General features: G+C 36.8%; 1 protein-coding gene across 1 annotated transcript in view; it reads left to right on the top strand.

Annotated features, from left to right (window-relative positions):
- Positions 1–24,642, top strand: part of LOC121486674 (transmembrane protein 180-like) — a 34,201-nt gene that overhangs the window by 7,609 nt on the left and 1,950 nt on the right. The window contains exons 3-5 of the mRNA XM_041747764.1: positions 3,975–4,129; positions 7,775–7,858; positions 11,981–12,103. Coding sequence (XP_041603698.1) covers positions 3,975–4,129; positions 7,775–7,858; positions 11,981–12,103 — 362 coding nt within the window. The remainder of the gene's footprint in view (positions 1–3,974; positions 4,130–7,774; positions 7,859–11,980; positions 12,104–24,642) is intronic.

The following is a 24,642-nucleotide window of genomic DNA, read 5'->3' as shown; positions in this document are numbered from 1 at the left end:
ATTTATTTGAGAGAGAGAGAAAATGCATGCATGCACAGGCAGGGGGTGGGGGGGGGAGGGGCAGAGGGAGAGGGACAAGCAGACTCCCCGCTGAGCAGGGAGCCTGTCATCAGTATTGTGAGGCCTATCCCAGGACCCCTTCTCATGACATGAGCCTTAAGCAGCCACTTAACTGACTGAGCCATCCAGGTGCCCCTCTTCCTTCATTTTTTTTTTAAAAGATTTTACTTATTTATTCATGAGAGACACACAGAGAGAGGCAGAGAGATAGAGGGAGAAGCAGGTTCCTCGCAGGGAGCTTGATGTGGGACTTGATCGTCAGATCCCGGGATCACGCCCTGAGCTGAAGACAGATACTCAACCGCTGAGCTACTCAGCGTCCTTTTTTTTTTTTTTTAAAAAAAAAAAAAGATCTTCCTTCATTTTTTGACTGGCATTTGGGTTATTTCCAGTTTTGGGCTATTACAGATAAAGCTGCTATGGACATTTATGTCTTTGTATGGATGCATGCTTTTCTTTCTCTTGGGTAAATACGTAGGAGTGGAATGGCTGGGTTGCATGGTAGGTGTGTGTTTAGCTTTTAAAAAACACTGCTAAAGTATTTTCCAGATTATTTTACACTCATACCAGTAGTGTAAAAGTGTTCCAGGTCTTCAACAATGCTTATGATCAGCCTGTTTAGTTTTAGCCATACTAGTAGGTGTGTAGTAGTATTTTATTGTGGTTTTGATTTACATTTTCCTAATGACTACTAATGTTAGTGCATCTTTTCATGCACTTACTTGACATCCATATAACCTTTTGGTGGATTGTTCAGATATTTTGCCTATTTTTAAAAAAGATTTTATTTATTTATTTGAGATAGAGAAAGAAGGAGCGCCTGTGTGGGGCGGGGGAGAAGGAGGGTCAGAGGGAGAGTGTGAAGCAGACTCACCACTGAGGAAGGCTTGAGGAAGCCCAAGACAGGGCTCAATCCAAGGACCCAGGGATCATGACCTGAACCGAAAGCAGATACTTAATCGAGTGAGCCACCCAGGTGCCCCTCCTATTTTTTAATTGTTTGTCATTGTTATCAGCTTCTACTGCATCATAAGAGTTCTTTATATATTCTAGATACAAGTCCTTTGTTGGATATATGTTCAGCAAGTACTTTCTCCCCATCTCTCTCAGTTATAAATTTTTAAACTTTTTATTGAAGTATAGCTGACATACAATGACATGTTACATTAGTTTCAGGTGTATAATGTAGTGATTCCACAAGTCTGTATGTTATGCTATGGTCACTACAAGTGTGGCTACCATCTGTCACCATACAATGCTATTACAATGCTATTGACTGTGTTCTCTATGCCACACCTTTTATCCCTTTGACTTACTCATCTCAACTATTAAATGTTAAGAGAAGCATGGCCAAAAGATTTCAACAATTTTTTTCTCAAACCCTCACACTAACATGAATTTCTGTTGATCTCAATAAAAAAATCATTATAAAGTGGAAAACCAATGTTGCTTTAAGTATATTCATAATTTCTAGAGAAGTGACACATATAAATTATTGGGGTAAAAAGAAAAAATGACAGCTGATTGGAATTTGTTATTTGTCTAAGTCACTAACTGTTGGATATAGTAATAAAGGATAAACAGCCTATTTTAATTTTCTCAGGCTGTCTTCTAAGGGCTTTCTTTTTGAGGAGTGGAATAAGTGAAAGGAGAAAAGAAGGAACATGTGCTCATTCTCTCTGATAATTGTTATAAGAGGTCTGTGACTCTTGCACATCACATTCCCCTTAGAGAGACAGGATAGTAAATGGGTTAAGAGCATAGAGTCTGCCAGGGAGGGGGGGCCCACTCTCCTCTTACAGGCTGTGTGACCCTGGGTAAGTTACTCAACCATTCTGTGCCTTGGTTTCCTCATCTGTAACATGAGAATAAAAATAGTGCCTAACAAATAGAATCATTATGAGGATTAAATGACTCAAAATATACAAAGTACTTAAAATGGTTCCTGGCCAAACTAACACTCTAGAAATGTTAGCTTTTATTATTAGGACCTAATGCAGCAAATATTTTATTCTATTTTCACTGCAAGAACACACTGACTTTATCTGTTTTGATTTAGGCTGCTTTGGCATAGGTTTGCCAATACTTATACTGAGACACACTATTCACAAACTCCTACTCAATAAACATGAATGGAGAGCCAAAATCCTCAGTTTGTAGAAGGCTTTATTTTAGTAAATGAAAAAGCAGTCTCTCTCATTTTTATCATTGGCTGTTATCTTTTTATATATTGGACATTTATAATAACAACTAACAATTGAGTACCTCATATACTGAGTGTGTGCTAATGGGAGAGAGAGATAGAGGTAGCGAAAAGTGGAGACACACATAGAGTGTTAATTGGAGAAAATGTCCTTAGGTAAAGTAATTTGTCTATGATCACACAGCTGATAAAGTGGCAAAGCTGAATTCAAACCAAGGGACATCTGATTTCAAAATCTTGCACTTTCCACTATGCCACATATTTCTTGTGTTTTATATATTCATGTATTAGAGACTGAGAACAAGAGGCTTCATTTCAATAAGTGGCAATATTTAATTTTACAATATTCCTATATGGAGGACTATAATGGGACTTGCTGGGGTGTTCTATGTATTTTCTCTTACTAAGAAATGACTTGGATCACATCAGTCACTGAGCCATTGTCTTTCTTATCCAGAAAATGAGCTCTTGTTCCTTGAAAGTAGATAAGTAAGCCAAAAGTTAGTCAGGGGGGGAAAAACCCTTTTGTTTATTACAGTACATTTGTATTCTACTTACATAATTCAAAATTCTCTTGTAATGTATGTACTTTTTGTTAATGAAAACTTTTCAGGGCTAAACAATGCACTTTTTAATTGAAAACAAAGAATAAAAAAAAAAAAACAAAGAAAACAAAGAATATATTCTAATCTTTGTTAATGTACATATGTATATTTAGCACAAATTTTTCACTCTAGAACAATGAACTTTTTCTATAATAGCTTGAAATGCAGAAAAAAGTTAAGCCTGAGCTCTCAGCATGAACCTATTAGAATTATGAAAATATGTAAGATTAGGCAAGAAACAAAATTCAAAGAAATGTGGATAGAAAAAAAAAAAGAAATGTGGATAGAATCATAAAATTATTGTTTATGGTGCTTGATTTTAGGATAAAAAGTACATTTCAGATATGTTACAGTAAGAAGAGTAGTGAAATATATATTCACTTATTCAACAAATATTTGTATTACCTACTGTGTGCTGGGTGAAGTCTTGGCTTTAACCCCAAATCTTAAAATCTGGATTTATATTAGATTTAGTTGGACCTTTCATATAACCAAAAAGCAATGTTGATTGCTTCTTTTTTTTTTTTTTAAAGATTTATTTATTTTAGAGAATGTGTGTGGGAGCAGGGGAAGGGGTAGAGAGAGAAGAAGAGAGAAAGCAGACTCCCCACTGAGTGCAGAGCCTATCATGGGGCTCCCTTCTGAGACCCAGAGGTCATGACCTGAGCCAGATCATGACCTGAGCCGAAATCAAGAGCCAGACACTTAACAGACTGAGCCACCCAGGTGCCCCATGTTGATTGCTTCTAAGCAATGGATTTTTTTTTTTTTTTTAAGCAATGGATTCTTTCATGTGGTTGGTTTTAGTAAAATCTCTTCATGTTAGGGTAAAAATGAAAGTGTAGGAAACCGTTGTTCATTTAATAGGAAATAATAGCTGTTTCTTTGTTATTATGGAATATTACTATCCTTAGTCAATTTTTACAGATTATATGGATACTAGCATTTCTAGTCACAATAGACCGTATTACTTGTGTGTTTCAACTGATATTGCAATTCAGAAGCAAATTTATTTTTTGCTGAGAACACTTATTTTGTCATCAGCAAGAGTAAGCAGAATTCATGGTGTTTCATCTTAACACGATGTCACTCTGTTTCCATTACAGTGCCTTGTACTTATCAGTCAGTCCTGGCTGAAGAAGTTTGGTTACTATAAAATTATCTTAATTTCTTTCTACCTAGAAGGAACAGCCTCTATTGTCATGTTGCTTCTTGGACAGCAATACTATTACTTTTTGGCCTTTTATCTCACTATTATCATGTAAGTAAATGCCAGTGCCACTCCCCAAATTACACTAGGTCTTGCCATTTTCACCCTTTCAAGCAGTGAAACATTTTTGATCTGAACTGTGTTGAATATTCATTTCTAGGTAATCATTATACCTTTCTGCCAAACTGAATGTTCACAGTTGTTTTTTTTTCTTTTTTAGAGGGGAGGCAGTAGCAGAGGCAGAGAGAGAATCTTTTTTTTTCCAGAAAATTTTGTTTTATTTTATCTTTTAATTTAAATTCAATTAATTAGCATATATTATTGGTTTCAGAGGTAGATGTCAGTGATTCACCAGTTTTATATAATATCCAGTGCTCATTACATCACATGCCTTCCTTAATGTCCATCACCCAGATACTCCAACCCCCAATCCAATCCCCTCCCTTCTATCAACCCTCAGTTTGTTTCCCATAATTAAGAGTCTCTTATGGTTTGTCTCCCTCTCTGATTTCATCTTGTTTTATTTTTTCCTCTCTTCCCCTGTGTTCCTCTATTCTGTTTCTTAAATTCCACATATGAGTGAAATCATATAATAATTCCCTTTCCCTGATTGACTTATTTTGCTTAGCATAATATCTTCTAGTTTCATCCACGTCATTGCAGATGGCAAGATTTCAGTTTTTGAGTAGTATTCCACTGCGTATGTATATACCACATTTTTATCCGCTCATCTGTTGATGGATATCTGGGCTCTATCCGTAGTTTGGCTATTGTGGACATTGCTGCTCTACACACTGGGGTGCAGGTGCCCCTTCGGGTCACTACATTTGTATCTTTGGGGTAACTACCTAATAGTGCAATTGCTGGGTCCTAGGGTAGCTCTATTTTCAGCTTTTGAGGAACCTCCATACTGTTTTCCAGAGGGGAGAGAATCTTAGCAGGCTCCATGCCCAGCACAGCACCTGACTCAGGGCTCCATCTCCTGACCTTGAGATCATAAGGTGAAATCAAGAGTCAGACACTTAACTGCCTGAGCCACCCAGGCGCACCTCACAGCTTCTTTTGTGAAGTTATTTCAAACATTAGATTTTGTAGTAAAGTTCCTCTTTTTAACCCTATTAAAGTGCATTACATAGTAAATACTGCTGCCAAATAAGGATCTTGCCCCCAAAACATATTTTTTTTTGCCTTTGTCAACATCTTGGGAAGTGGGTCTACAGTCTGCCTAGGTGTCCAAGCCAGCAAATTTGTCTTCTCTTTCTTCTTTGTCTCCTACATCCAATATGCTATCAATTTATTAGTAGTTTTATTTTCCTCACATGTCCCAAATCCATCTCTTCCCTGCTCCCATTGCCATTCCTTTAGATCAGATCCTCATTGTCTCTCACATGGAGTAGTATATGGCCTTCTAGATGGAGTCTCCAAACCCTCCAACCCCATCGTCCACACTACTCCTAGAATAACATGTCATTCCTCTGTTTAAAGATCTTAAGTGGCTTCTCATTGCTTTCAAGATATAATCCAAATGATGACACATGAAGTCTTTTGTTACATAGTACCTGTTTACTTAACTTCATCCTCATTTTTTATTACTCTTCCAGTTTCACTGTCCTCCACATCAAACAGGAATACTTTGTAGTTCTAGGTTCAAATACATCATGTCAACATGCAGCATTCTGTGCCCTGATAGCTCTTCACCGTTGCCTGCCTGGCTCTCTCCTGGCGTTTCTTAAGGCTGCAGCTCAGGGATGAGCTTCTCTGAAAAGCCTTCTTTGATTTCTTCATCTGGATTAGGTATCCTTCCTACATGACTCCATACCCTCTGCTTATCTGTTCTGTAGCATTTATCCTCCTGCGTGTGTCTGCCTTTGGTCGCCAATGGACTGAGCTTATTGTAAACAGAGTCTAGTCTCTTATCACTGTGGCCCCATTATCTACTACAGTTTCTACAAATAGTTGATCATTAAAAAATGTGTTTGGGGTGGATAAATTAATAATTCCTAGGTCCTTGCTGGAATAATTTGAGAAAATTTTCAAGATTTATTTGCATTTTGAACAAATTGGTAGTGGAGAGTATAGTAACTAACTCCAATGATTGAATCTCTGCAGAATTTCATAACATTAGAACCTCACATAGATAACTATTTTATAAGTCTGTAATGGTGGCCCTGCCTATATAATATTTAAAAGACTTTTTAAAAATATTTTATTTATTTATTTGAGAGAGAGAGAGATTGTGGGAGAGAGAGATTGTGTGTGTGTGTGTGTGTGTGTGTGTGTGTGTGTGTGTGAAAGAGAGAGAGAGAGAGAGAGTACAAGAGGGGCCAGTCAGAGGGAAAGCAGACTCCTTGCCAATTGGGGAGCTTGATATGGGACTCCATAATGGGACTCTGGGATCGTGGCCTGAGCTAAAGGCAGATGCTTAACAGACTGAGCCACCCAGGCAGCCCTAAAATGACATTTTAAAAAAAGGTTTTATTTTTAAAGTAATCTCTACACTCAATGTGGGGGTTGAAGTCACAACCCTGAGAACAAGAGTTGCATTCTCTACTGACTGAGCCATCCAGGCACCCCCTAAAATGACATCTTTATAGTGATTTTTAGAATGAAAGTTTTTTTGCCTTTTTTTACTTAAACTCTCCCCCTATTTTTATTCTTCTATCATTATTAAAATGTTATATGTTCTTTTATAGTTCTTAATTTATCCTATTTTTGATATCAAGAGAAAAATGTCTGATTAATTTCCCTGACCTGTTTTTGTTCTTTAGAATCTGCCTATAAGTTAATCAGATTAAATGAGAAGGTAGTAGTTTGAGAATGAGGAAAAACCATAAAAACTATTTTTTGAAAAAGAGACTCAATTATAGAGAACAAAGAGATGGTTATGGGGCGCAGGTACTTTAAACAGTTGATGGAGATTAAGGAATGCACTTGTTGCAATAAGCACCAGATATCATATGAAAGCATAGAATCACTAAACTGTACACCTGAAACTAATATACTGTATGTTAACTCACTGTAATTTAAATAAAAACTATCATAAATAAAAATATTTTAAAAAAATAAATAAAAAATAAAATAAAAAAACTCCACAAACAAATCTTTTTAAAAACCCCAAGCAAAAGTAGTTATTTCATTTTTTAAAAAGAATTATATACTCATAGATATATAATATTTAGAAGCAGGATGGAAGTGTATGCCTAATATATCTTTACTTTTATAGTTGGCCTTCAAACAACACATGTTTGAATAGCCTGGGTCCACTTATACAAGGACTTTTTTTTGATAACTATAGTATAGTACTATAAGTGTATTTCCCTTCCTCATGATAATTTTCTTTTTTTTTCATGATAATTTTCTTATGAACACTCTCTTTTCCCCAGCTAACTTTTTTGTAAGAATATATAATGCATATGATATACAAAATATGTGTTACATGTTTATGCTATTGATAAGGCTTCCAGTAAACAGCTATTTGTGATTAAGTTTTGAGGGTGCAAAAGGTATATGTGAATTTGCCACTGCCTGAGGGGTCAGCACTCTGACCCCCATGTTGTTCAAGAGTCCACTGTATGTTATTTCATTTTTCTTTCTTACAAAGCTTCAGCTTTCATTTGATATTTGTTTTTTGATTTTGATATTTGTGCCTCCTCATTATATGCGTATTTTATATGTTTATTTTAAAATTGCTTCTAGGGTGATTGTGCAAGCTTCTTTTTGCTTATTTAACCTGCCACTAGCTGATATAGTCGATGCAGATTTACTGAAATTCAATCGGCAGTAAGTACATTTATTCAAGTACTTAGCTACTATTAGTACTTAGCTACTATTCAAGTACTGTAGCTACTATTAGCTACAAGAATATCAAGGTAAGACCTATCAGTCTGCCTGTTATATTGCCACTACAAACCACGTATCTAAGAGACAATCATAAGAAGCATCATTGGGAATTAGAGAGCAGAACATAATAGGATATTCATAATTGTTTGCCCTGGGCAACTTTTCCCTGCTTTTGAAAGGGCATCATAATTTTTTATTCCTCAGGTTCACACAGCCAATGCTACAACAGGATTAGATCTCAGAAACCAAAGTGAAATCTTAGCTTTATGTTCTATGTATTGCAGTATGCCTCATTACACTGGTTGTTAAGGCAAAATGGCCTTTGCTCTGTGACATTGCAAGAATTAAAATTAAAAGCAAAAAGAGATCATCTTATCTTTTTTTTTATTTTAGAGATTTTATTTATTAGAGAGAGAGAGAGAGCACACGCACACGCGTGCAGGGGAGAGGGAAAAGCAGACTCCCTGCTGAGCAGAGAGCCTGCCACACAGCTCAATCCCAGGACCGGGGGATCATGGCCTGAGCAGAAGGCAAATACTTAACTGACTGAGCCACCCAGGTGCCCTACATCTTATCCTTTTTTACTTGAAAAGCTATAAGCTGATGCTGGTGAGGGTTTTTTTTTTTTTTTTTTTTTTGGTATGGTTATAAGCTTTTTACATCAGTTATAAAATTCACATTATTGGTAAATATTTTCTGATATGTGCCCTATTTTACAGATTAGAGAGGAATGTGTTATTTTAACACCGGTACATTCTAAATTTTTCTACAGAGCTAATAAAGAATGCTCTGTAGAAACATTTAGACTGAATGGCCTCTTTTTTTTTTTTTTTAATGAAATTTATATTGAGAAACTCTTTGCCAATCCAGCTGCTTGAGTTCCTCTTTACATGACTCCTTTCCTTGTTTCAGGGTTTTGTTGCTAAGTTATGTTTGGATAAGCAAGATGGTGAGCTCCTTACATTGCAGGACCATGTCCTCACTTTCTAGTGTCTAGAAAAGTGACTGACTCAAATCACTTTTTTTAAACGAGTAATTTAGCAAGAAGAAACCTCAGTTAACATCTTATAGTTCTCAAACTCTTTTTGAATGAGACTGGAAACAAGTAAATAAAATGTCTTAAACAGTTGGAAAGAAAAGGGCACCAACATTTACCACATGCCAATCTGTACATGCATTATATGGTTCATTCAAGTCTCACACCAGCTTTTGTGGTAGATATTATTTACTCCATAAATATGTATTGATTGCCTCCTAATGTGTGAGGCATTGTGGTAAATGCTGGAGATACAATATAGGAGGCCTTGTAACAGATTCCCTCTAAAACATACTCTCTCCTTTTTTTTTTATTTTTAATTTTTTAAAAAAGATTTTATTTATTTATTTTAGAGAGAGAGGGATCCCTGGGTGGCGCAGCGGTTTGGCGCCTGCCTTTGGCCCAGGGCGCGATCCTGGAGACCTGGGATCGAATCCCACATCCGGCTCCCGGTGCATGGAGCCCGCTTCTCCCTCTGCCTGTGTCTCTGCCTCTCTCTCTCTCTCTGTGACTATCATAAATAAATAAAAAATTTAAAAAAAAATTTATTTTAGAGAGAGAGAGAGCATGTGCAAGTGAGGGGATGGTGAGCAGAGGGGAACAGAGAGGGAGAGGGGAAAGAATACCAAGCAGACTCCATGCTGAGGACAAGAGTCCAACCCAGGGCTTGATCTTAACAACCCTGAGATCATGACCCGAGCCAAAACCAAGAGTTGGACACCCAATCACCTGAGCCACCCAGGCACTTCTTTAATTTTTAATTTTTTAAGTAATCTCTGCATCCAGTGCTCAAACTCATGCCCCTGAGATCAAGAGTTGCATGCTCTACCAACTGAGCCAGCCAGGGGCTCCTAAAACATAATCTTATACACATTGCATGCTATATGCTTTTGACAAGTGGCTACTGTTAGGATACTGTATTTTTTGCTGGCATTAAGCTGCATCCTTACCAAAAATTAGTACTTTTTGTTTCAAATCTGTTAATGTCAGCTGCAACTGTTATTATAATGACATTTCTAAGTTATATAACTTAGAAACTCTAAGGGTGATATGAAAGTTATTTCTATGAAAACTAAGTTGAATGCTTTATAAAGGTTTAACAAAGATAAAATTAAAAGAAATACTCTCAGATCTGATGTGATGAGAACTATACATGTTTTTAGGGGAAAGTAATAAACCTAAAGCTATTGTGTACTCAGAATGCCTTGTAAACAACTTTAGATTCTCTCTATAACTGGCAGTAGAAACTGTAGATCATGTAATATGGATACTGTCCTTGCAAGAAAGAGACACATCACTTTCACCTGTGGGCCCATACTTGAAGAAAAAACCCAAAGAAAAGATTGGTGAATGAGTACATTTCACTTAAAATAGTTAACTTCTGGGATCCCTGGGTGGCGCAGCGGTTTAGCGCTTGCCTTTGGCCCAGGGTGCGATCCTGGAGACCCGGGATCGAATCCCACGTCGGGCTCCCGGCGCATGGAGCCTGCTTCTCCTTCTTCCTGTGTCTCTGCCTCTCTCTCTCTCTCTCTCTCTCTCTCTGTGTGACTATCATAAATAAATTAATTAATTAATTAAAAAAAAAGATTAAAAAAATAGTTAACTTCCCTTTTTCTAAAAAGGATTGTTTTCCTCTAGCCAACTGTCATCCTGATCATGTCAGATAAGAACTTAATACAATGAGCCAAAACAGAGGTAGACTTTACCCCTATGGCACTGGCAGCCTAGTGGGGGAGACAGACAGCAGTTGTATTATAATATTATATCATCATACAACCATAGTTATCCTCATTTTCAAGAAACTAATACTCATGAGGGTATATTAATTTTCCCAAGGTAATATAACCAGCAGATTGAAGAACTGGGAGTGAAACCTAAATTCTTCCTATCAAATCAGACTTCCTGCAATTCTCTGGCTAATCTTTCTTCCCTTTCTTTTTTCTTTCTCCTTCCCTTTTTCTTGCTTTTTCTTCTCTTTCTCCTCTTTGGTTTCAAGGCATCCATCATTAGTGGAACATGACAAGATTTCAGTTTAGTAAGTCAATACACTGGATTTACTGTTGTTTTTTATTAATATGACATGACTTAATTATCAAAAATGGTATGGCAGGATTCTTACTTAGAACACACTTAAGTAATCCTTAATGAAATCTGGACTGAGAAACTTAAGTGTGAATCCAAGCTTTACTACTTACTAGGTGTGTGATTGTGGACAAGTTCATCTATTCTCCTATCTCTAAAATAGGAGTGAAAATGTCTTCCTCATAGGACTGTTGTGAGGTTTACATTTTTTTTTTTAAAGCAGGCTCCCTCCCAATTGTGGGGCTTGAACTCATGGGTCCTGAGCTCAAGAGTCACATCCTCTACCAGCTGAGCCAGCCCCAGGCACTCCTATTGTGGGGTTTAAATGACTTAACATAGAATAGGGTACATACAGCTCTCACTTATTGATTCTATTCAAGAATCTAGCTGTGTCTCTCTTTGATCTGTTTCTTCATTGAAAGAGTTTGGTTCGGGGTACCTGAGTGGTCAGTCAGTTAAGTATCTACCTTTGGCACCAGCCATGATCTCTGGGTCCCAGGATCGAGCCCTGCATTAAGCTCCCTGCTTGGTGGGGAGTCTGCTTCTTCCTCTCCATCTGCCTCTGTCCCTCTCTCTAATTATGCTCTCTTTCTCGCTCTCTCTCATGTAAATAAATAAATATGTTTAAAAAAAAAGAAAAAGTAAAAAAAAAAAAAAAAAAAAAAGAAAAAGTTTGATTCTTCTATCTTTATTTTTTTTTAATTCTTCTATCTTTATGACCACTACAACTGAGAAGTTAATATTCTATAACTACTATTTCTATTATTGTCTGATTAGGGTCAAGGAGGACTTATTGACGAAAAGGTCCTTGATATACACATACATATATATATATATATATATATATATATATATATATATATAACACACACACACACACACACACACACACACACACGTAATTTCTGTGTGATGCAGACCCATGCTATCTTTGTCTGTTTCAGGTCACCCCTTTCCTCAATGGTTTTTGGCATCAATGCTTTGTTTACAAAACCTGCTCAGTCTTTAGCTCCCATGATGATACTCTCTAAGCTAAAACAGTATGGATATGGAAACCCAGATAAAAGGTAGAGTAAAAATGCCTTTGAAATAATGTAAAGGAAATATGAAAGCAAACTCAGCCTTTTACATTGATTACTAGGCAATTGTTTTGGACTTTGGATATTATTTTTCATTGATTCTCAGATCTTGAGTAAGCTATAACAGAGTACTAATGTCAAAGAAATTTTCATAGGAATATCTTTAAGGGTGTTCTTTAAATATTACTGCAAATGCTTATATAATTCAAAGTAAACTGCATATTGATTGCTTTCATTTTTTAACTAAATCATTCATTCACAAATGTTTCTGAGGATATGCTATTATCTGCCAGGTTTAAAGGTGCTGGGGATATAAGAAGAATAAGGAGCCTCCAAGGATCCCCACAGATTATAAAACACTGTGATAAGGGCTCTACCAGAAGCATAAAATAGGGCACTGTGGTAATACAGAGAAGAGATTCCTACTTTAGTCTGCTTGGAGCAAGGAGTAAAGAAGAGGGGGTTCCTGAGCTGAGCTGAGTTTTGGAGGTTGAGTTGGATTTCCCCTCCTGAACCTTGAAGAACATCATTCCAGGCAAAGAAAACAGCATGGCAAATATCTGGAAGCATGAGAGGACTTTTTTTTTTTTAAGATTTTATTTATTTATTTATTTATTTATTTATTTATTTATTTATTTATTTATTTATAGCAGAGGGGAAGGACAGAGGGAGAGGGAGAAGCAGACTCCCTGCTGAGCAGGGAACCTGACATGGGACTCCATCCCAGGACCCCAGGGTCATAACCTGAGTTGAAGGCAGATGCCTAACCAACTGAGCTACCCAGGTGCTGGAGAGAACTCTTAATAAACTATTCACTTATTCACTCAACAAACAAATGTCACTGAGAGCCTACCATGTCCTCTGCTCTGTGATAGGGTAGTGAACTGCAGTGAATAAACAGAGATCTGTGTCCTCATGGACTTAGTTATAATGGGAGACAAGAATATCAAAAATCAAATAAAATACATAATATGTTAGCTGGCAATAAGTTTTTTGGTAAAAATATGAAGTGGAATAAGAAAGTTGTATAAAGCTCCATTTGTAATTAGAGTAAGGAAGGTGACATTTGAATAAATGCAGGGAGTTAGGAGGGCATCATGGAGGCTCTCTGGGGGAAGAGTGTTCCTGGCAGAAAACACAGCAAGTGCAAAAGAACAGAGGGATACCATACTTGGTTTTCTAGATCTCACAAGGGAGCCAGTATGGTTGGAGCAGAGTAAGCAAGAGGGAGGCCAGGTCTTGTAGGTCCCTGCAGCTCTGCTTCGTTACTTGATTTCACTAGGAGATAAATGGTGGTAGTGAGGCGGTGGAAGATTTGTTTATTTTTTTATTTATTTGTTTTATTGTTATTTTTAAAAATATTTTATTTACTTGAGAGAGAAAGCTCATGCAAGGCAGGGTGGGAGGAGCAAAAAGGAAGGGGAAAGAATCTCAAGCAGACTTGTGTTGAGTGCAGAGCCCCTCTCACAACCCTGAGATCATAACCTGAACCAAAACCAAGAGTTGGTCGCTGAACCAACTGAGCCACTCAGGTGCCCCTATTTATTTCTTAGAGCAGTTTTAGAGTTACAAGAAAATTGAGCAGGAAGTGTAAAGTTCCTGTATATTCTGTCCTTCACCAGATAGAGACATCACCATATAAACATATCCACCTTCCCAGAGCGGTACATTGGTTACAATCAATGAAGCTACACTGACATATCACTATCACCCAAAGACCATGGTATGCATTTGGGTTTATTGTTGGTGTTGTATATTCTGTGGGTTTTGACAAATATATAATGACATTTATCCACCATCAAAGTATCCTAGAGAATAGTTTCATTGCCCTAAAAATCCTCTGTGCTTTAACTATTCATCCCATCCTCCATCTAACCCCAACAACAAATAATATTTTTGTCTCCATGATTTGCCTTTCTCAAAATGTCAGATAAGTGGAATCATATAGTATGTAGCCTTTCCAGATAGGTTTCTTTCACTTAGTAATATGCATTTATGTTTCCTCCATATCTTTTCATGGCTTGTAACTTATTTCTTTTTAGCATTGATTAGTATTCCATTGTCTGGATGTATACTTTATTTATCTATTCACCAACTGAGACATCTTGGTTGCTTGCAAGTTTTGGCAATTACAAACAAAGCTGTTATAAACTTCCATACACAGGTTTTTGTGTGGATATATGTTTTTAGTACCTTTGGGTAAATACCAAGGAGCATAATTGCTGAATTGTATGATAAATGTATGTTTAATGGTGTAAGAAACTACCAAACTGTCTTCAAAAGCAACTGTACCATTTTGAATTCCCATCAGCAAAGAAAGAAAGAGTTCTTATTGTTACACGTCCTCATCAGTATTTACTCTTGTCAATGTTTTGGACTTTAGCCATTTTAATAGTTATATATCTCATTTTAATTTGCAGTTTCCTAATGCTTTATTTATTTTTATTTTTTATTTTTCCTAATGCTTTATGCTGTGGAACATCTTCTCATATGCTTATTTGCCACTTGTATGTCTTTGGCGAGGTGTCCAGGTCTTTTGCCCACTTTTAAATCAAGTTATTAGTTTTCTTTTTTTTTAATATTTTATTTATTTATTCATGAGAGACATGGAAGAGAGAGGCAGAGACATAAGCAGAGGGAGAAGCAGGCTCCCTCTGGGAAGCTTGTTGTGGGACTCGATCCCAGGATCCCAGGATCAAATGCTGAACCACTGAGCTACCCAGGTGCCAGGTGCCCCAGTAAAAAAGTTGTTCCACTTTTTTATTGTTGAGTTTTAAGATTTCTTTGCATATTTAGGAATACAATCCCTTATCAGATGTGCCTTTTGAAAATATTTTCTCCCAGTCTGTGACTTGTCTTAACTTTTTGAAAGTGTCTCTAGCAGAGCAGAAGTTTTTAATTTTAATGAAGTCCAGTTTATCAGTTATTTCTTTCATAGATTGTGCCTTTTCTGTTGTATCTGAAAAATCATCACTATACCCAAGTCACCCAGATTTTCTCCTGTGTTATCTTTTAGGAGTTTTATAGTTTTGCACTTTACATTTACATCTGTGATCTATTGTGAGTTAATTTTTGCAAAAGTGTGAGGTCTGTGTCTAGATGTTGCATGTAGATGTCCAGTTATTCCAGTAGTGAGTGTTAAAAGACTTTTTTTCTCCATTGTATTGCTTTTGTGCCTTTATCAAAGATCAGCTAATTACATTTATGTGGATCTATTTCTGGCTTCTCCATTGCATTCTACTGATCTATTTGTTCTTTGCCAATATCATTCTATCTTGATTTTGTTGCTTTATAGTAAGTCTTTTCTTTTAAAAATGTTATTTATTTATTTGAGAGAGACAAAGAGAGCACAAGCAGGGGAGGGACAAGCAGACCCCCACTGAGTGGGGAGCCAGATACAGGACTTGATCCCAAGATCCTGAGTTCATGACCTGAGCTGAAGTCATATGGAGCCACCAACTGAGCCACCCAGGTGCCCCTATAGTAAGTTTTGATGTCAGGTAATGTCAGCCCACTGGCTTTGTTCTTCTTCAGTATTGTGTTGCCTGTTTTTAATCTTTTGCCTTTCCATATAAAATTTGGAATAAATTTGTTGATATACGCAAAATAACCTGCTGGGATTTTGATTGAGATTGTATTACATCTATAGATCAAGTGAGGAAGTACTGACATCGACAATATTGAATCTTCTTATCCATGAACATGGACTATCTTTCCATTTATTTAGTTCATTTTTTATTTCTTTCATCAGAACTTTGTAGTTTTCTTCACATAGATCTTATACATATTTTATTATATTTATACTTAAAAGTCATTAATTTTTAGGATGCTAATGTTAATGGCATTATGTTTTTAATTTCAAGTTCTACTTGTTTATCATTGATATATGTATGCAACGGATATACGTAAGCAACTGACTTTTGTATATTAACTTGTATCCTGCAACCTTGCTATAATTGTTTATTAGTTCCAGGAGGTTTTTGTTGTTGATTCTTCTGAATTTTCTACATAGCCAAGGATTTTTTTAAGTTCTCTTACACCCCTACTGCCATTTTATTATAAACATTTTCATTTTCAAATATACAAAAAGTTGAAAAAGATGTATAGGGAAGACTTCTATATTCACCAGCTAGATTCAACTATTTGTATCTAACTACATTGTCTTTTTATTTTTTATTTATTAATTATTATTTTTAAAATATTTTATTTATTTATTCATGAGAGACACAGGCAGAGAAGCAGCAGTTTCCATGCAGGGAGCCCAATGCGGGACTCGATTCCGGGACTCCAGGATCATGCCCTGAGCTGAAGGCAGGCACTTAACTGCTGAGCCACCCAGGCATCCTTAACTATATTGGTTTTATCATATATTGATCAGTGTATCCATCTTTCTATTTATGCATCAAGCCATCTTGTTTTTCCTCACTTTTTATTATGAAAAATTTCAAACACACAAAAAAATTGAAAGAAAAATACAGAAAAACCATATACCCACTCCTTAGATTCAACAATTATTAACATTTGTCATACTTTATCTGTATCTGTACGTGTATGTGTGTGTTTTGTTCTCTTAACTATTTCAAGGTTACATTGCAGATATAGTGGCAGTTCATACATCTTAAAATTTATACACATCTTATACTTTAGCATACATCTCCTGGAAATAAAATCATTCTGATTGGAGAGTTTTTATCGGAGTAATGATCTGATTTGACTTACCCTTTAACAGCATTCCTCTGGCTGCTCTGTTGAGACTAGACTGGATGAGGGAGAGGAGTAGGATATAGAAACCTGTGTTCAGTAATATATGGTATTTCATGCTGATGGCAGCTGGAGGGAAGTGAGACTGGAAAGGTAAAAAGGACCTGATGTAAAGGATTTGTATGCTAGATTTAGTTCTTAATCTTTGGTTTCCCAAATATGATGACTTTTTAAACTTTTGTTGTATGATTACTTTCTGTACTATTACTTGGTGAATATTTTTCTTTAATTACGAACTTAAAAAATCTTACATGTCATAAGAAAAATTATACAAAAATATTCACAATAAGTTTCACTCTTTTCTAACCCAAAACACTTAACCAGGGATGCCTGGGTGGCTCAGAGTTAGGCACTGCCTTCGGCCCAGGGCATGATCCTGGGGTCCTGGGATCAAGTCCCACATTGGGCTCCCTGCATGGAGCCTACTTCTCTCTCTGCCTATGTCTCTGCCTCTCTCTCTCTGTGTGCCTCTCATGAATAAATAAGTAAAATCTTAAAAAAAAAAAAACATAAAAAACAAAAACATTTAACCATGAAAATAAAAAGAAAAATGTGTGACATGTGAAAATCATCGTGTGTACTACCAGGAGCACAGATACTGTTCTTTAGGAAACGCTGCTGTAAATAAAGGAAATCATTGGAAGTTGTTAAGCTGGGGAAAGACATAACCTGAATTTTGTTTTAGAACATTCTGGCAGTCACATTAAACAAGGATTAAAGGGGGACAAAAATTAAAGGTTGGTTATGTAACAAGTGCTTTGGATACAAAAGTAAATGAAATAGGTTGTTGCCACTAAGGAGCCTACTTTAGTAAAGGGAGATAGACATGAGGACAGATAACTTCAGCATGGAGTGGTAGCTACTATATTTAGAAGTATATACAAGATATAATGGTGGCTACAAGGTGGGTATGATCAACATCTCCTCAGAAACCAAGTCCAGGCTTTACAAAGGAAAAGATTCTTCAGCTGGGTTTCAATGGAGGTGTTAATACTGTGAACGGAGATCGGAGGTAGCCAGGAAAGAGTAACGATACAGGCAAAGCATGGACATGTAAAACAACAGGATATTCACTCAACAAACATTTACTGAACACTTACTGTATACCAGGTCCTATGTAAGCCCTAAAGCACAAAAAGACAAGAGATACAGCCCCTATTCTGAATAAGCTCAACGTCAATTATAGTAAAAATAATAATGCTATGTGTTAGGTATTATTGTTAGATGTAAGCATGGGATGCTGTATACCTAGCTAAGCATGTAATTCAGGCTGGGTAGCAAAGAAGTTATCTCTCAGATGAATCTTGAAAATGTAGTAGGAGTCTGTGCAAGTACAGAGGGGCATAAGATCATGTGACATGTTTAGGGGAACAGCAAATGGTATAAGAAGAGCTTGGGAAGTGTGGATTTGATTCTAAAAGAAATGCAATATTATTATTATTAAACCAAGGAGTAGTAATATCAGATTTCCTCTTGAAAACAGCACTCTGCATCGTGGAGAATGATTTGAAGGGAGGTTAGCTGAATTATAATGAAAGAACAGTTTGAAGGCCAATGAACTGCTTTTCTATGAGAAACGCTGGTGTGGGCCTGGACTAAAGCAAAGTAACATGGAAGGGAAGGAAGAGATTCACATGAGAGAGATTAAGGAGTTAGAATCAATAGAAGTCGGTGATACTTGGTTATAGAGGCATGACTCACAGCTGGGTAATCGTGTGTTAAGAAATGAGTTCAGTATACACAGGAAGTGAATGTGGACTGTTTGGGATGGCATTCCTTCTGTAGAATTTGAAGGAACTCTTTCTCAATCTCAGCTACTATATCTATGATGTGAATGTTTTCCACCTGCACTGAGGAAGTTGCTTGAAATCTAGGTAACAAAAGTCTCAAGCAGTGTTGTGGAAGAAAGCCATGATGGCTGAAAGGGGAGAGGAACAGAATCTGGGGTAGAAAGGATTCAGCTCATTCACCGATAGATGTGAGAGAATGCAGGAAGAAGGGGTGCATTTAACCTGTGCCCCTATAATTTTAAGAATAGAGGCCCTGAAGTTATGTTTCTCATTGCACATTAGAGACACTTGGAACTTGAAAAAGTCATGATGTCCATGCCTTGCTAGCTTATTCTATGGTACAGTTAACATGGAGAACCTAGAAATTTACTTCCTTGGAAACAGAGGCTATAGAGATTAATTCTTATTGACATGGACACGTTGACAACCAGACACGTTGGCAAACTAGTCTTCTGGTCCAGTAAGCATTTTTAGAGGTATAAACTTATTTAGGGCACTCAATTATCATTTATCTTTGAGTGATAACTTAACATTTGGCATCTGGTGGCCTTACACAGCTCGTGGTAATCTGAAAGTGCCAGATTACCTCTGACTGAAGTCCAGAGGCCAACTGCACACTTAACAGGAAATAGGTGATCAGAGAGTGATTTGAGATTCATGGTATGATGAATTTAGCAAATGTCTATTTGAAATAAATTTCATGCTTGTTAGGAAGTTTTCTAATATCTGATTAGTATTTTACTCTTACAATATGCAGACTATATGGTTCAGGGGTATTCTTCTTGTCCCTGCCATTTTTGAAAGATGATTGGTGATTTATTTCTAAGAGAAATTTGGTTCTAAAGGGCATATTATTTTACTGAGTTTAATAAACCTATTTTTTTCTCATTGACCCAAGGATATACTACTACTTCATAGCCTATAAATGTAGCAGTTAGTTTATTGTTAATGGAGATTCATAAATGAGGAACTTGGGCAAGAAAAGCAATGTATAATCTCTTCCAATTATAGAGAATAAGGTACTTCATGTCATAATATTGGAAATTGATTATCTTATTTTATACATGTAGTTTCAATTAAAAATGCAGCAAAGTCCATACTTTTCACACAAAAAAATGACAAATTCTAGTATATAATAGAAAAAAGGCTATTCCTTCTATTTGGCCAATTAAGCATGCTTGCATTCTTTTGTCAGGAAACATTTATGGAGTACCTAGTAGGTGTTAGCACTGAGCTGGGAGCTGAGATAAAAAGAGTCGGAAGGCATGATGCCTTTCTGCCTTTCTGGAACTCACATGGTATTAGTGGGTGAGGCAGATGGGAAACAGAAAGTCCAGTACAACAAGCTAGGTCCACGGTTGTAATAAGCAGAGTGTAAGAGGAACACAAGCTGGGCACTTGGCTGCTTCTTACAGGATGCATACTGACTCCATGTGGTAGCACTGTCTTCTAGTCCTGGCCAAATTCTTGCTGCTTGATAAGACATTCTGGAATAGAAAGATGCATTTCCCCAGTAGTCAAAATCTGCCAGTTTATTTGTTGAATTACAGTGTCATCTGTGGATACTCTGCAGGAAGCCCAAACAAAATCCATTACTTAAAAAATAGTCTTCTAGGTCTGCAATATATTCAAGTGTGTTTTTAGATGTTGTAAATGAAGCTTCTTCTTTGTTTCTCTTTTGTCTGAAAAGCCTCACAAGACTTCAAAAATTACACTAGCAACAAAAGTTTAGAAAATGACTTTTCTCTTAATGATGTAGTAAATAATACTGTCTTAAACTCCAGCAAGGAAGCAGATCAAAAATGAATTGCTTCCGGATGAATAACAGACAAATAACAAATGATCTCAATGCGTTGTCTTTTAAGTAATGAACATATTCTTGATATTTAATTATATGTAGTTAATCATTAAAATCTATTTTAAAGCTTGTTTTTTGAAAATAAGTGCTTTCTATAGTGATTTACTGTAGTAACAGCCTGGAAATTCTCAGGCAAGGACTCTCTTTTGCTTGTTTAATGATTTCTGTTTCATGTTATGACTAAATCAGTGGTTTTATTCAGTACAAAAGATTAGGTTACCTAGACTAGAAATGAGCTAGTCCTACATATTATACTTGGTGCTGGTGGATTTCGAAAGCTATCAATTCAATATCATGCTGTTAATTCTGCTGTAGTTCTGAAATACTTATTGTAAATTCCTTGGTTAATATTTTTACATATTCTTGACCTATATAGCCACTGAAGCATAGAGACTTGAATAGGGAAAACAAACGAAAAACCCCTTCTCTGAAGAGCTCATGCAGTGTACTATAGGATCACTAGAAGAGCAGGAAATAGTCAGTAGGTAGGCCACTCCATGTATTCAGAGCCTCAAATTTTAAGATTTGACTTCCTCCTCCCCATCACTGTTTATTTGGGAATATAGGATTAAAAACACACATAAAATATTACAGCTGCAAAGAAGTGTGTATATATAAGCATATACATTTGTTGGGGTTGCTAAAATAAATATTGGGATAATCAGTCTTTAGCAATGTTCTATACTAAGTCCATTTGCCACGTATCCAAACAGGAGCCTTTGTAACATTCTAAATTAAGAACATTTGGCCCAAAAGATTATGATTGAGGCTAAATCAATTTACTAATGGTGTGTCAGAAATGGGATTATGATGTAAGCTTATGTGGAGGAAACTCTTTCCACAAGTTCATAGGACCGCAATAATATATATCCTGTGTTTTACCGTGGAATTACCAATGATGGTGATCTCTTCCCCATTGTTCACTTCTTTTCCTTTTATGTAAGGGTTATAATCTTCCATTGCAAAAGGACCACCTAAAGAAAAGATTATGGCCAAAGAAGGAGATAATCAACCTCAGGGTTTGTTTTTTTTTTTTTGGGGGGGGGGGTTGTTTTTGTTTTTGAGAAATATTATACTGCTGTTTTTTCCAAAATGTATATGCTTTAGAAGACTAATGTGGAAACGTTAACAATATCCCCAACCTCTGGCAAAGAAAAACAGGTGAATAGGGAGTTAGATCCTTACATTTCCACATCAGCAATGTGATCATATCAAGCTATTAGAGTTCTTGGTATTTGTTATAGGTCACTTATTTTCACTGATACCTTCTGAATTAATTTTCACAGAAAGCATATGACTCTTCTTTAAAAAAAATTTTTTTTTCTGGAGTGTCTGAGTGATTCAGTCAGTTAAACACCCAACTCTTGATTTTGGCTCAGGTCATGATCTCAAGGTGGTAAGATTGAGTCCTGTGATGTGCTCCATGTTCTGCTTGAGATTCTCTCTCTCTCCTTCTCCTTTTTCCCCTCCTCCTGTACATGCGCTCTCTCTCAGTAAATACATAAATAATAAAAAAAAATGCTTTTTTCTCTTCTGATAAATTCATATTATAAATACTACTTTCTCTTGGAGAGATTTTTAGTTCGGATCTAGATAAGAAACTCAGCTCCAAACTCACTAGGTGTGGAACTTTGAGCAATTTAATTAACCTAGTTAAACTTTAGTGTCTTCTTCAGGGTTATTGTGAAAATTTGTAGCAATGACAGAAAAGTGTCAAACAGGGCCAGGCTCATATTAAGCCTATAATCTATGTGACACCATCATCATTCCTTTTTTTAAAAAATAAGATTTTATTTATTTATTTTGAGAGAGAGAGTGAGAGAGCATGAGTGGGGTGGGGAGGAGGGAGGCAGAGGGAGAGGAAGAAGCAGACTCCTCGCTGAATAGGGAGCCCCATATAGGGCTCCATCCCAGAGCCCTGGTATTAAGACCTGAGCTGAAGGCAGATGCTTAACCAACTGAGCCACCCAGGTGCCCCAACCATTATTATTCTTACAAGGGTCTCATCTGGCTGACCCTAGAAAGGAGAAGTTCCCTTTTTATTCTTTAGGTAGCAACAAATTATGTGGACTCAAATTTTCCCAATTCTAATTCAAAAGCATCTGTATTGCCACAAAACAATATTATGGTTTAGCAAGTATAAGCTAAAACAAGAAAATGAAGAAAAAGACCCCAAACAGCAATATTTTAGAATGTTATGACCTGTTAGGTAGGTGTTTTTTTCTTTTGAAAGCAGAACATTATAAGAGAAAATTGGGTGCAAATTTTTTTTTCCATAAGCAAGAGGTGCAATTGCTATTATTATTATTATAACATTAAAGATATTTGTTGATTGTCTCTGCCTCCACTACAATGTACACTTTTTTGATGGTAAGGATCGTTGTTGTTTATACTGCAAGCACCTAAAACATTAAGTGTGCAGTAAATATTTATTGAGCAAGCAAAATTATAAGCGGGGCTTAGGAATTATTCTTCTACCAGAGATTCACTCAAAAAATGTGAAGTTTGGAAAGCATAAAAGCTCTACTGGTCAACAGTTTCAACCATATCCAGGTAGAGTGAACATAATATGAGAGAGGAAAAGAAATTCTTTAAATACTGGGCATCCTTCCGAGATTAGAATTACATTTTATTTTTTATTTTTATTTTTGCTTTTTGTAGAATTACATTTTAAAAGAAAGAGTGAATCTTAAGAAAAAAGCAGAAAGACCAGGGAGATTTTTGAAGAGTATCAAACGATTCAACAAAGTAGTGAGGAAATGACCTTTGCTTTGGAGTGCATGAAACATTAAAATGGTTTCAGTAATAAGGTGTCCCTGAAAAGCACTAGGTCTGAAACCACATGTAGTTATCAAATCGCCTTACTCATTTAAATGTTCATACCCCTGCCTTTCCTTGAGCTTCTAGCCTAATAAAGCTTTCTCTCTGCAGTATTGTTAGTGTGATCACAGGAGGCTTTGCTTCCACAGATTACCACAGGTGTTCCACATGGGCCTTCCCACCATGCAAAAGAGACAAAAGACGATTTTGTCTTGGAGTTCGAATATCTCCTAGAAGGAACCCTGGGCAGCTGGAATCCAATTTCTTGATATTTTTGAAACTGGGATCTGTTATAACTAGAAAATGCCAAAGGATAATGGGCTCCTGCTGCTAACCAAACACTCAGATAAAATGCACGGAAGTGCCTCAGCCAAGCACAAACAGGTCTTTTCATAAAACACTGGGCTTCTGAGCACATATTGTAGTAATTCTGTGACTAGCAGTTTATGGTCATGGATCTGTGGTTCTCTTCCCCTTGAAAGGTCTTGATTAGGCCAATTCCTTTCTTCTTTGTGTTTGAGAAATGTGTGATGTAGGCCGCATCAAATTGGAACTTGGGTTTCCATTACCTTGTTGGCATCTTGTACCTGTTGTCAATCTAGTTATCTCATCCAGTCTGTCTTGTGGCTCTGGTTAGTTAACAGTCAAAGGTGGTGAGACAGGCATGTACACGCCTACAACCATCACATTCAAAAGTATAACCATGACCTTGTCTTCCAATCAAAATCTGTGCTCAGCTGTTTCAAACCTCCTGTGTCCTTGTTAGTAATGGCCAATTAGAAATCACTGAATCCTTTCCCTGTAATGGTCAGAGGCTGCCAATTTATGGTAATGTGGACATAAGTGCCGATGGGAAAGGTACATTACTGAGGGCAGTTTGGCTGTGACATCCAATGAGTACAGGCTAAATTAAATAAAATGGAGCTTGCCAGCTCCTAAAACTGAAAAGTCAGGCAGAAGTAGATCTGGGTAGGTACTCAGATTATGATAGCGAACCTGTTTTATCTGTCCCTGACTTTCCCTCTATGGAGTGGAGCCTTTTACCACACAGCAGCAAGGTAACTCCAGGCTTACATGGGCCCAATAGCCTAAGATCCTAAAGGAAACACATACATTTCTCCCAGTAGCACAGCAAAAGTCTTTCAGTGGACCCTGAAGAGCTTTATGTGAGTCACAAGCCCATCCCTGACTCAGTAGTTGTAGACTGAGGCTGGAGTTCTCTGACTAGGTCTGGGCATGTGTCTGACCATGAGGGTGGGAGTTGGGCAGTCCATTGGAGAGGAAAGAAGGGAGAGGAG

Source organism: Vulpes lagopus, chromosome 3, assembly GCF_018345385.1.
Source record: "Vulpes lagopus strain Blue_001 chromosome 3, ASM1834538v1, whole genome shotgun sequence".
Taxonomy (NCBI): domain Eukaryota; kingdom Metazoa; phylum Chordata; class Mammalia; order Carnivora; family Canidae; genus Vulpes; species Vulpes lagopus.
The sequence above is the reverse complement of the archived record's forward strand: the minus strand, read 5'-3'. Positions and strand labels throughout refer to the sequence as shown.